At 40.4% G+C, this 14,670-nt stretch overlaps 1 protein-coding gene across 1 annotated transcript; it reads left to right on the forward strand.

Annotated features, from left to right (window-relative positions):
• Positions 1-424: 424 nt before the first annotated feature.
• Positions 425-12,935, forward strand: LOC124115757. Its single transcript, XM_046476872.2, has 6 exons — positions 425-497; positions 8,021-8,078; positions 8,759-8,871; positions 10,445-10,597; positions 11,728-11,774; positions 12,856-12,935. The coding sequence occupies exons 2-6, from the start codon at positions 8,029-8,031 to the stop codon at positions 12,898-12,900; spliced, it is 408 nt and encodes a 135-aa protein (XP_046332828.2). The 5' UTR covers positions 425-497; positions 8,021-8,028; the 3' UTR covers positions 12,901-12,935.
• Positions 12,936-14,670: the final 1,735 nt, after the last annotated feature.

Below are 14,670 nucleotides of genomic sequence, written 5' to 3' on the forward strand. Positions count from 1 at the left end.
TATGTAGTAAATGCACAACTTTTTTAATTCTTTGTCCCTTTTTACTTTCCTAGAATAATGTTGTTTGTTTGTTTGTTTGTTAGGTTTTTGCTATTAAACGCCACACTGAGCAATATTCCAGTTAAGTGACGGCGGTCTGTAAATAATCGCATCTGGACCAGACAATCCAGTGACTGAAATCATGAGCATCGAGCTACGTAACTGGGATACGATGACAAGCATCAACCAAGAGAAACTGACCACACGATCCCGTAAGTCGCCTCTTACGACAAGTATGGGTATATTCTAACCCGGATATTCACGGGTCTGCTAGAATATATATGCATATTAAATACAGGCATTGTTTGTTTGTTGTTGGTCAAGGCACTCAGCAATATTCCAGTTATGTGACGGCTGTATGCAAATAAGAACTGATAAGAACAACCTCGTGACCAGACATCTGGTTTAAAACTCAAACCCACGTCGCCCACTTCATTTGTGAATACGTTACACAAAAGGTAAGCCATTCACTTCAAACCTGCGTAATAATGTACCCGTGAAGATCCGGGGTAGACGAGGTCTTCAGCAACCCATGCTTGCCGTAAAAGGCGACTATGCTTGTCGTAAGAGGCGACTAACGGGATCGGGTGGTCAGGCTCGCTGACTTGGTTGATACACTGTTACAACACTTAATGTGAAAATGACACTTAATGTAAAAACAAATACATTAAGGGTTGCGGGTTCACCCTTGTTACAACTCTTAATGTAAAAAATACTCTTCATGTATTTATTTTTTTACATTAAGGGTTGTGATAAAGTGATAGATAATATTTTTATTTACATTTTTAAGGGTTGTCACTATGAAATAATTCTTATCGAACTGTCATGAAACTTCGCAGATTTAATTGATCGTTACGTTGTCTGGGGGTTCAAATTACTAATCATTTTTCGATTCCTACTCTACAACGACCACCTGGTTGTCATCTTCAGGCTTCATAACCGATTTTTATCAAACTTACAGTTTTACAAAGGTTATTTTCCGATACTCTGAAAGGTAACCTCGTTACTATCCTCATACCGTAACGACGGAAAGGAGGACTCAGCCCAAGCAGATCAGACCAAGTTGTAGATGATGGTGGGTTGTTAGAATGGTCCATTAACAGAGTTTTAGGCATAAAATAATGGACATTTTGTTGCAGTATTACGGATATGACAGTTAAGCATACACCAGAATCATATGCAATTTTAAAAAGACAGGAACTCCAATGCAATTGGTGTTTGGTTAAAATAACAAACCGTAGGTTTTCCAACTACCGTGCCGAGTCAAATATAGCCACTAAAAAGTTATACCTTTTCTATTGCAGTTGAGCATATTCTGTAGTAAGACTTTTGTTGATTGAAAATAGCGAAAAAGAACATTAGGCATACTTCCTGTAGAGTATTTCATGTCGGTAAGGAACCGACCATTCGATCTTCTTGGGGAGCTGACATAAGCTCACCACGGAACTTCGCAGGAGGTTAGCTGTAAATGCTATCTTTCGACATAAACTGAACAACAAAAGTTCCTGTGACATTGAATAAGATTTAATGCAAAGTTATGTTTTTTACCAATTCTGAAACAATTTCGATTTGCAACAGATAAAAGACTCCTGTAAGTGTTCAAATGGTTTAATTTGCCATACTGACTGCAGAAAATGCGTGATTTCATATAAAAAAAAACTTGAACATGCCAAAATGTCAATTTACAAATCAATAGCGTGTGTGTCCACCTCTGGTTGCGATGCAAGCAACACATCTTCGTCTCATGGAATGGTCCAGGCGTCGACCAAAGACCTGTGTGATATCTGTCCATATCTGCTGGAGCATGTTCCTGGAGTGTCTGTGGAACACGTGGTTGACGTCGAAGGCGCCGATCCTTCTCATCTTACATGTGCTCGATTGGCGAGAAATCAGGGGAGCGAGTCGGCCAGGGGATGACATTCCCGTTTTTTTTGTTGAAGGGAATCCTGAACAAGTCGAGCAATATGAGACCGGGCGTTGTCATGTTGAAAGGTAATGCCTGGGCCATAACGACGCAAAAACGGTAGAACAAATGATCTCGTCGCGGTAGCGCTGTCCATTGAGATTTCCCTCTACCACTATCAAACGGGTCCTCTGTCTTGCTGTAATCCCACCCCATACCATAACGCTGCCGTCCCCGAACCGATCTTCATCCAAGACACAATGATTAACGTAAAGTTCACCTTTGCGTTGGTACACTCGAATCCGTCCATCGCTGTGGCTGAGGTGAAAACGAGACTCGTCAGTGAATAGAACTTGTCCCCACTGCATGGCCGTCCAGCGTAGACGCTGTCTGCACCACTGTAGACGTGCTTGACGGTGGTTTCCTGTCAAAATGGGACGTCTGGTGGGTCTTCTGGCGACAATCCCTGCACATCTGAGGCGGCGACGTACGGTTTGTGAAGATATTCGTGGAAGGTCAGGTACGCTTCTTGCAGTCACTGTTGCTGGCTTGAATCGATTTCGTAGGTGTGTTGTTCGAATCCAGTTGTCTTGTCATTATTGGTTACGCGTGGCCTGCCACTCCGAGGATGGTCTCTGACTGCATTCGTCTGTTGCCAACGTTGCCATAAACACCAAATGGTGTTTCTGTGGACGTTAAATTGTCTTGCAACATCACGTTGACTCGATCCTGCTTCAAGCATACCAATGGCTGGCAGACGCTTATTTTCGGACAGGCGTGGCATTTCCTAATGTTGAATAATTGCGTAATTTTGTTGTTTTTCTGGGTGGTTGCTGTCAGCACGATGGTTAACAATGCATATGGAATGCCGTTAACGCACATGTTTTTATACCAATTCTTGGGTAGTGAAGTGCATGGGGCTTGCATAAAAGTCAACTTTTGCATGGAATGCATGCTTTTCTGTAGCAGTTGTGTTTTTGTGACTTGATTCCATACATGTACTACAATATTGAAAACCAAACTTAACTTGTTTGAAAAATACACTAAAATATTGGTCTCACAGGAACTTTTGTTGTTGAGTGTATTTTATGAATAAATCGAAATGGATTGTGAATAGATTTCTCATGGCGGATGACGCACGCCGTACAAAGATGGATGGCAATACGTCACACAAGCCTTTCGGACATCTTGCATGGATGGATAAAAATGGAGCTAACTAGAACTGTCCTATTGGGAATTAATGAAGGCATTTCGTACAGTGTCCGTAGCTACACCTACGTACATATCTGAAAGAAATCGATGTAGTAGTTTAGAAGTTGTCCAGACAAATTGAAATGACGAAGTAATAAAAGGCAATAACTCCGCCCAAATGAAAAAAACAAATTGCAATGTGCCCAACAACATTTTGAAGTGGCCACGTGTACAGAGTTTAATTGAAATCAGTCAATTCGTTTTTGAAGGAACTGCGGACAGATCGACAGACGGGCTGACACGCTGATTCCATTCTACCCCCTAACTTCGTTGCGGGGGTACAATGGACTAATGATCTAATAAAATGATATTCACGAGGGTTTTCAAAAGGACTTCATAAATAGATATTTACTCATTTAAATGTTTGAGATCTGTAAATCACAAAATGGCGACTGTGAGGCCCTCTTGGATTTCTGAATGAGGTTATATAACTGTATGTTGTGCTGATCATCTACACCTTGTTTCATAAAGAGCACTTATTAGTTTGGTAAAATAGTCTTAAATAGGGTTAGCTATCTAAATTTCGACCAATCAGAGGACTCCATTCCGTTGGTATTGTAATTAAATTTGCTTTGTGTGTAAAAATATATCTAAATATCCCTTTTAACGAAATCGAACAACTAAATTTCGACCAATCAGATGCTTCAGTTATATTGCCATGATGTTAAGAAAACTAAATACCAAATTTGAACGAAATCTCTGAATATGGATTAATCAGCTCTGCAGACGCCCTTTCCGTTTCCATGGAAGCAAGGCAGTAACGTAAATAAAGTCATATTGTATAGTGTCTCAAGATACACCCTTGTACCAACATTTATCAAAATCGTCAGCTTGACCCATAAAAAAAACTGTAAATAACGACCAGGTTGTCGTTGTTTAGAGGTTGTTGGAATATGAAAGGTGCAGTGCACTTACACAAGTTCCATGGCTCTACTTTTTGTTGTTCCTGAGAAAAAGCGCACAGTTGAAGGAAGAATATATTCCATTACGAATAATTGGTCTTCACTTTATTCAGTTCTTGTAGGCCACGGGCCTTGTTGAACAAACGCAATACAATTTAGGTGCAAACAGTATAAAATACAACACATTCCTTTGCATTTATTTTTGAAAAAGCAGTTTTAACATAATTGCGTTTTATCAAAGTTGGATCTGTATTTGTGTTCTTACAACATTGGCGTAAAACAAGTACTTTTCTGTGTTCATATTGATAATAGGGTCTTGCGATGACAGTAGTGTATTAAACTTCAGAATATTTGGAAAAATGTAAATACTTTGCCTGAGCCGAAAACGAGTCAATGTGGTCCTGAAGTTATTTACAGTTATACTACTCAAATAGTTCTCACATGAAATGAATGTTTTAAACTGTCCATAATAGACAATTAAGGGGCTTTCGCATAGATAACTATGCCAAACCTGAAAAAAAGTTTTAACCTAATCCTAATCTGAAAATAACAGCTTTAAGTTTCGTTACCCAATTTACGTGGCCTTGTTCATCGTACAACCGCAACATATTGTAACATTTTAGGGGGTAAACGAGATTCCTGCATATCATAAAGAGGCAGCCAATATTTGACACATTTAAAAACAGCGAGCGACTGAATAGAACATCTGCCAGACTCGGTTCTATGTCACTGAACCCCCAAATTTCTGCCCCGTATAAAAAGTATTGGTGTTATCTTTGTATCAAAACATTTGAAGTAAAAGTGAGGCGAGTATTGTTTCAAGGAATGTATACTAATAAACAGGACCACGAACACCTTTCTTGCCTGAATTGCAATATTATGTAAGCATTCGACCTCAGTAATCTAAATCCAGGCCAAGATAACTGTATTCAGTAACTACTTCATACGCATTTCCATCATAATACCATTTTTTCATAACGTGATTAACCTCCCCTATTTTTGTTTTCGATAGATTGACTGGCATTTCCCGTTTATAACAGTCATCATGCAAGATATTCAACTTCATTTGTACGTTGTTGATAGTATTGCCAAACACAATAAGGTCTTCCGCAAATAGAAGTAGAAATACATAAATAAATTCCGGATGTAACTTAACACCAAAACGACAATTTTGTTCCATTTCATTAACCAATTCGTTAATAAAAAAACTGAAACAAAAAGGGACAAAGCATCCACCCTTGCCTCACACCCATGACGCAACAAATATACCAGATACTCCAGATATGTTGTTTGAAGGAACACAAGCCTTTACATTACTGTAATGGATTATAACATTTTACCCATTTTAGCACTCAAACCATGTGTTTGCAAAGGCTTCCATAGATGTCGCCAAGGCCAGCTGATGTATTATGTTTCTTGGCACTGATGCTTTCAAAATGTTCGGATCTGGTGATTGGGGATTCTAACATGATCAATTGTCAGTTCTTGCACATAACCTTGACATGTCACTATGTCCTCCACCTCACCGAGATTATCCTGAATACCCATTGGCTCAGAATTCAGCGACGAGAAATAGTCCCCCCAGTCTTGTATATCAATAGGGTTAGGTCGTTGCGGTCGTCCAGACACACGCTTTATGATGTTCCAGAACCGTTTAGAGTCTACCGCTTCTGCATTTTCTATGTCACTCCTTTTACATTGTGCAAACTGGTCCTTCTTGATTCCACACAGTTTTCTGTATTCATTGTAAACTTTGTAATACTTAATGAGGTATGCGTTATCTTTAGCTTCTTCTGAACGCATTTAAATAATGGCACCGTTCATGTTTTTTACAGAGACATTCATCATCATGGGGGAACATGTCACTCGATGCTAACCCATCATCTATCACACTACACCCTAAATGCCCAAGTCGTCTAAGGCGCCGCGATTCGCTGTGCAGAGTTGCGTTCCTTGGGCATGCCAGCAAACCTATGATTGTGGGTTCGAATCCCGATTCGCCCCGGTTATGTAGCTAGGTTTGTCAGCACCATACCAGTGCGTTTAAAGCGGCGTTAAACCCAACTCACTCACTCACTCACTCACTCACTCACTCACTCACTAAAAGCCCAATAAATGTACAGTCACCGATTTGATAGTCAGTTCCAAATCTTCAATTCACAATGTGTATGTTCAGAATTGAACACATTTCCAAACGAGTTTTTCCCAAGTTATTTAGTAATTTATCACATGAATATCTTTCCATCTCAAATTGTGTAAACAAATCTACTAAGTAATTATTACTTTCAACATGATGAATAACATCGTTCTCCACATAGTCCCGCGTCACACCGGTTCTACTGTTCATGTACAATGGACCCGTGAAGATCCAGGGTAGAATAGGTCTTCAGCAACCCGTTCTTGCCGTAAAGGAAGACTATGCTTGTCGTAAGATGCAACTAACGGGATCGGGTGGTCAGACTTGCTGACTTGGTTGATGCATGTCATCATATCCCAAATGCGTGGATCGATGCTCATGGTGTCGACCACTGGATGTATGGTCCAGATTCGATTATTTACAGACCGCTGTCATAAAGCTGGAATATTGCTGAGTGCGGTCTTAAACAACAAACAAACAAACAAACAAACAAACAAATCCAAGTATAATGATAGAAACAGCTGGGTATTCTTCCAGTGTACTCAATAAAAAAAACAGCAAAATCTCTATCCCATTTTGTCTATCTTTGTTATCATACCAGGTTGATCTCTCCGGCTGGATATATGTAAACAAAGAATAATGTAGCTCTACTGAAACCAAACATACTTTTATCCAACAGAATAGTAATAGCATCTTCTCTGTAACGAACATCAATAACATATCTTACCAGTGAATTTTTTATCAAAAGTATTTCCTCCTGAATACCTTCCGAACTTGGACCTTTCTGTGGCTGGTAAACGAAAAAGTTTATATTCTGGAAAAATGTCACAAACGTAATTTTCTATTGACTATGTTTCATATAAAGCAACAATTTTCAGATACAAAAAAAACCAAAGCCAATGTCGGACAGTTTGTTGGTTAAATCTTCAATATTCCTTGCAATGTAAGATACGCTTTTGCATAACCTTCGACCTTGACGGCAGCACCCGCTCCTGATCCACACTTGACGATGTTCCACATGAGTCGCGATCTGCAACTGGAACCGACAACTGATGCTCATCACCTTCCAGAGTAGTAGCTGGCATGTCCTCAATGACGAGCCTGCCATTCTTATAATAGCCCCTCTTGTTCTCAGATCTGAGCAAAGGCAGTTTCTCACGTTGTCGCTTATTACGAATAATTGCAAGAAACCGAGCAAAAACAATAACAATCGTGAAAATAGCAAAAAGTATCCTATATTTCCAGTCAAACTTTGTTTTATAAGAATATTTTACATTAAGGGGCGATATGTACGATATTAACCCTTAATGTAAAAAAAAATCTTTTACATTAAGGGTTGCCGGATGTTACTCTTAATGTATTTTTTTTTTACATTGATAGCCTTAATGTAAAAAAAATTACACTAAGAATAAGTTTTACATTAAGTGTCGTAACAATGCACGTCATTGTATCCCAAATGTGTAGATCGATGCGCATGATGGCAATCACGGGATTGTATGGTCCAGACTCGATTATTTACAAACCGCCGTCATATAGCTGGAATAATGCTGCGTGCGGCTTTGAATAAACAAACAAAAAAGCCAAGATTATCATATCTCATACTCTGCCTCTTTTGGAAGGTTTATTTAAAATGGGAAAACACTGGGCTAAAAAACTTGATTTCATCTTTTCGTCTCCAGGCATAGGTATCAGCTTTGGACATGCATTAAAGCATTTATTCCGATGTAATTATTGTTTGATTATGGAAAGTGTTTTGATGATGTTATATATATCTATATCTTCTCACAGACACAACTATGCTGCTTCTCCCCTGCTTGACGTTCGTCGGTCTGTGCGCTGGACAAGGGTATTTCTGTCATTTCATAAAGCTGACGTAACATCTCTAAAATGTGACCCTGATAAAAGTATTCAGCCGCCTTCAAATTTCAAAAGTTCAAGTTTCAAGGTTCATTTTATTAGCAGGAGAGTTTGTCAATACAGTCGCCATGCAATATTTAGGTATAATGGGTTCGATCCCCGGCCCCTTCTTACCAAAAGACGTACAAAGATGGAACTTGTTGTTACCCTGGCTGGCGCTCGGCATTAAGGGGCTGGCACGCACGCACGCACGCACGCACGCACGTACGCTAGCTAGCGGTTTTTCAAACATTCAAACGCAATGCAGATTATATTAAGTTGTGTCAATCGAGATGGCGTACCGTGCAATGATCCGCCGCTCGCAGGTTGCGAGTGAAATTGGGTTAACAACGTTTTAAACAGTATTTCAGTTATATCGCAATGTGTTGGCTTAATATGGGAGGAAAGTGCAGGTCTGAGACGTTTTTAACTTTGGTGAAACCCATGAACACGGGTTTGGTGCTGACAAACCAAGAACCATAATCAGAACTAATCTGGGATTCACACCCACGATCATCGGATTCTCGAACGCCTAAGGAACCTAACTAAGACGGTTGTGGCGTCCTTATAAGAATAAACTAATTGCTTGATGTCTGCAATTAAAGACTAACATGTTTTTATCGCTTGCAGAAACTTTCACGACCAGTATGCCAGGGACTTCGAGCTTGATGTTGACACTAACAACAATAAGATAGCCGACCTCTCCGAATTCCAGGCCATCTTCGACTTGTACGATCTGAACAGTACGTAGAAACCATTGTCATGTGACAGACGATGTGGTCAATTTATTTCTTGTGATTATTAGTGGCAGCAGATTGAAGAGCTCTTAAAATGTCAAGTGCCGTTTCCACAGTTTTTTTTGGACGGTATGCCACAACCAGTGTACTTGAGAGTTACCCGCCTTTGTTCACGCATGTTCATGAGGTAATAGTTTCTAGAAGGGTGGCTGTACGTATATAAGAGCGAGCCAAGAGCGAGGCCTCCTACTTCTCTTGCGACTTATCTAGTCGCAGTGCTTCCAGTGCGGACGGGATGCCGATATTTGTGCTTTCTTCAAACACTGTTTCCTGGACTCAAGATCGGAGCACATGCTTCATTCAAGACATACATGCAGCTGCACATTCTAGAGTGCATTCAAGTCTGACTTAGGAACTGTTCTTTACTGCTGCCAAATGTTTGACCTATTATGTTGTGTTTTATGATTGTGGACCAAAATGTGTTTCAATTATATTATTTGTTAATTCTTACTTTATTGATTTCACAATCATTCACGGAATGTAGTTCCGTACGTACCGAATTCTGGGTTCACCGTCGTGTTCCAAGTTGAGAATCAACTCGTAACACAATCTATCCATGTCTGAAAATTGTTTTGAATATGTGTGGATAGATATACTACTAAAAAGAAGTTAAGGATCACCCGATTCTTTCATATTACTATAGCTAATCTGCCATGGCATAACAGGTTAATCATAGTGATAAGATAAATCGGGTGGTCCTTAACTTCTTTTGAGTATTATATATCGACGTTTGGCTTTCCAAGAACTTTAACCTAAATTCAAAACTGTACTAAATGAAAATATGATACATGATTAACATGTAGATTAATGTTCATTCTATGTGACATTTATCAAGACAAAGCGTTGTCGGACCAGAAAATGGTAGTTTTGCAACGGAAAATACAGGAGAATGGTTTTTGTTCAGGTTTTACAAACCAAAATTGTTGGCTTGACATTCTGCTCGTAAATAAACTTACTCGTACTTTTCAGACATTGTATTGTTTTGAAGCAGTGAACAAAAATCCCTCATTTGCCCCATTAATTGTGTGTGATGCGTAATTAACCGAGATTTCTAGAACACACTGTATGCGACATAAACTTACGTTGAACGAGAAATAAATAAGTAGTTAATGTTAGATAAAGACGCGGCAATATTATGACTCCCCCGTTACATACGCCGTCGTTTCTTCTCTCGAAACCACTAGGTCTTCGTTGTGCTACTATCTCATTGCTACCAAGTAACATTATACAGACGAAATCGGCTCTTTTCAAAGCCAAATACGAGAATCGCAAGACGGGCAGAATTTGTTATAATAAACCCCGTTCCCAGCGTCCTCATGTAATCCATGGAATATTGCTACAACCCATACTGGGTAATCGTTTGGTCCAACCATGCGCTCTCATCCAGCCAAAGACACGGTTCGATTCTTCATTTGGATGGATGTTTGAAACATGTTATCGATAACCCCTGTCCTGATATTTATGACATATTGGCTGCTATATGCTGTCATCCCTGATGTGTCCGTTCTTGCATTCCCAGAGGACGGCCAGGTGCCGCAGGCGGAATACGTGAAGGCAACTGGAGGCGTTGGAGCTGGACCAGGCGCGCTCTTCGCCCTCATGGACCCTAACAGCGACGGCGTTATACACAGAACAGAAGTGCCCGCCATCCTCCACAGCTTCGACGTCAACGGTATGTCCTAAAACAACATGTGGTGTGTGACCCGTGAAGATCCGGGGTAGAATAGGTCTTCAGCAAACCATGCTTGTCATAAGAGGCGACAACGGGATTGGGTGGTCAGGCTCGCTGACTTGGTTGATGCATTTTATCGTATCCAAGTTGCGAAGATCGAATCGAATCGAATCACGTGAATCACTGGATTCAGACTCGATTATTTACAGACCGCCGTCCTATAGCTGGAATATTGCCGAGTGCGGCGCTAAACAACAAACAAACAAAACATGTGGTATGTCGTCAGACAACATGTCGTATCTCCTTGTTCGTCTCGTCCTTGTCCTGTAAGACTATGTGGTGTACTTTAATTATAAAGTATGTTTTATATCATTCAGGAGTAAATTGTATGTTCTTAATGATATACACCAAATGTGTAGATATAAGAATATACTCTGTAATGTCCCACAACACCCACAAGTCTATATACCCTCCACAAACGTAAATCATCCCCTCTCTCCTTAATGTGTTCGCGAATAAAGAGTCATTTGTCGATTTTTTAAAAGTCATGTGTCGATTTTTAAAACAAATGTATCAGTGTGAAAAAGATATTTGTCAATGTGGCAAAAGTCATGAGTCGATTGGGAAAAAGTCATTATCCGTCTTGAAAACGTCATGTGGCAATCTGGAAAACGTCATGTGTCAATCTGGAAAACGTCATGAGTCATGTGTCTGGTGGTTTATGGTTTCGAGATTAAAGATTTGCCAGCACCCGTGCATCTCTTTCGGCTTAACGCTCACCTCAAGCTGACACGCTGCACAACTGAAAACTGCACCATAAACAAAACCAATGATGGCACACTGGTTTCATAAGAAACAGTTTCCTGTACTGCAGGAATTTTGCCAGGAAGATATCAGCAATTAGTATACCTTCGAACATTAAATACATGACCGCATCTATGATAGACCGCATCCATGGTCTAGTAGTAGAGCGTCCGCCCGGAGAGCGGAAGGTGCGGGGTTCGATCCCCGCCCGATCCACCTCACCTCGCCTGCTATGATACCTTTCCAACTAACTAATACATGTACAACATCTGGATGGGCTAGCCAGGTCAGTCATATACATATTCTTCGTGGCATACGTGTTGCAGGAGACGGCAAGGTCACGGAGGAAGAGTTCATCAAGCATTATTCCGATGTACGTATACAAGCTTATATGATCAGCAATAGTAGTTTGACCCGTGAATATCCGAGTTAGAACTGGTCTTCAGCAACCCATGCTTGTCGCAACCCACTAACGGAATCGGGTGGTCAGGCTCGCTGACTTGGTTGATGCATGTCATCGTATCCCAATTGCGTGGATCGATACTCATGATGTCATCCACTGGTTTGAATGGTCAAGACTCGATTATTTACAGACCGTCGTCATGTAGCTGGAATATTGCTGAGTGCGGCTTAAACAACCAACAAACATTAATTATATGGCCCTTCTTTGAAGTTGTTACACCAGAATGTGTTTTAAAATTCATAATTGTTAACTGGGTACATTTTAAGATGCACTCGTTTCAGCGTTTAAGCATTATCTATAAGGAATGCCCCCTGAGTGAGTGAGTGAGATTGGTTGTACGCCGTTTGTAGCGATATTCCAGCAATATCAATGCTGAAATGGACTTTACGTATTGACTCTTGTGGGGAATCGAAACTGGTCCTGCCGCGTGATGAGCGAACGCTTTAAGTACTAGGCTACCCCACCGTTAGCCTGATTGTCTGCAGTATCTCATGATTGTCGCAATTAAGAGTCGTAATTAAAAATCGGGAATCGGGTGGCCAAGCTCTGTGACTCTCTGGATGCGTATCGGCTCCATTGCTCGTTGCTCCTGGTGTCAGTCACCGGTTTCCGTGGTCCATTATGTACAGGCCATGTGTCACGCAACATTGACTCACTTCCATATATCAAATACAGCTTCAAATTTAAAGAGGCAGTGAGGTAGCCTTATGGATAAAGCGTATTCTTATCACGCCGTAGGCTCGGGTTCGATTCCTTACATGGGTGAAATGTGTGAAACCCACTGCTGGTGTCCCACGCCGTGATATTGGTGGAATACTGAAAAAGGGGGCGTAAAACCAATCTCACTCACTATAACTTTATGAGGGCAACTCATTATCATCATCATCATCATAATCATCATCATCATGACTATCATTGTTATTATTTTTTAATTTAATATTATAATGTTCTATGTGTTAATTCTAAATGGGTATAATCTTTATTATTTCAGCTTTACAAGAAGGTTGTCGCCATGCATTTTTCCGTTGGAAAATAGATGTCCCTTGTATGAATAAAGATATGTGAATAGCCTATATGTTTTCTGTTATAATAGTACTGTCTTCCCTGAGATATGAATCCCCCGATCCCTTTCACGGCGATGGTTTGATAGCTAAGTTATTATTCCAGTACCATCTTCGGAGACACCCTCAGCTGACACCCCAAGGGCGAATTTGGGATTCGAACCCAGCACAAGAGGATCCTGGCACGGCTGAGGGACGTATCTGTACATCATATCCAACACTCGCATGACAATACCCTATCTGCATTACATGGAGAATAACAGCGGTTATAAAGACTTTCATTTTGGGAATTTTTAGTTCAGATATCACCGTTCGTCAGGATCGCCCGACAAGAGTTGCCTACCTTAGTTGTGCCAGACTCTGCTGATTGGTATTATCACATCTACATCACGACGAGTCATTGTCAGTATATGGGAGGAAAGCCCAAGGTAACTCAGGCACAGTTCATGTAATATTCCGGGTGAAGGAAGGCGGGCAGGAGGATTATTGTTAAGTCTTTTTTTCTGTCACTGCACCTTGGCATACACAATTATTTTCAGCACACCAAGTCAATCAAGTGTTATGTTTTAAATCCCGAGTTTAAAAAAGTTGTCAAGTACATGTAGCTGGATAATATTAATACTGCAAACATAACATATAGTTGTATGAATACGGCGCGCAAAAGAGTGTGTGATTTTGCGTCAGTCATGGCGTCACACAGGACGGAAACGTTGACAATTCCTGTTGAAAATATCAAATCATTGCAATGTATCTATTTTTAATTCCCTAATTCTTCCTACGATTCTCTTCCCATGTATAGTCTGAAAATGTTGAGCCAATGTATGCAACGAATAGACGAATGAATAGCTCAAATAGGAGAAAATGCTGCACTGTGTAAAATCTGAATTTTACTTTGTTTGCATTTCAAACAAGTGCAGTTTTTCGAGCACAGCTTTCGTTTGCACACCTAATTTAGTTTGCTTGATTTCATCTAGACACTTTGTATTGATGACAAAGACCATTTGTCATTTGATTCTAAAATATGTGAGGAATTCAAGGATGTATGTATCGCAGCTCTTACAAAAGGCAACGGGTTACTGAGGGGGCGGGGCGGATATTCTAACCCGGGTCGCCCCGTATTATAGAAGTCTAGAGCACGAAGGACGGCAAGAAGTTGATACGTTCTGGCATTCAGCGTTCCTATAGTTTTGATTTTTTTCAGGTTCTGTTAATGTTTATGTTAGTGTTCCAGTAGTCCTGTGCCTTGGCTCTGGAATTTATATTTTGTAGGTATTTTCTTTTACTAAAAGCCAAGGCAGGTCTAGATCAAACTAACCGAGTCTAGTTTGCTTGATTCCCCCAGAAGAGGAAAGGTTGTTTCGAAGAAAAAAATTATTTTATAGACATGTTTTGATTGACTCAGTGTGAGACTTATTCCGACCCGGAATCACGATTGGTTGCTCAGTAGACAGCTCATTGTTATCCACAAGCGGGGTCTCTTTGAGCCTGTCTTCGAATGATAGCTCTTCACCAGTTATCACCTCAATGTCATTAGGCACCGACTGAACTTTCCACTCGGACCAGTACACTCCAGATATGACCAGTCCATGATGACTTCACTTGGGAAACACACACATGGTCAAACACCTTTCGCAATAGATATATAGTAAATGCACAACTTTTTAAAGTGTTTATCCCTGTTTACTTTCCAAAAATGTTGTTTGTTTGTTTGGTTTTTGCTGTTAAACGCCACACTCCGCAATATT

Source organism: Haliotis rufescens, unplaced genomic scaffold (genome assembly GCF_023055435.1).
Source record: "Haliotis rufescens isolate VD_foot unplaced genomic scaffold, xgHalRufe1.0.p SCAF_59, whole genome shotgun sequence".
Classification (NCBI taxonomy): domain Eukaryota; kingdom Metazoa; phylum Mollusca; class Gastropoda; order Lepetellida; family Haliotidae; genus Haliotis; species Haliotis rufescens.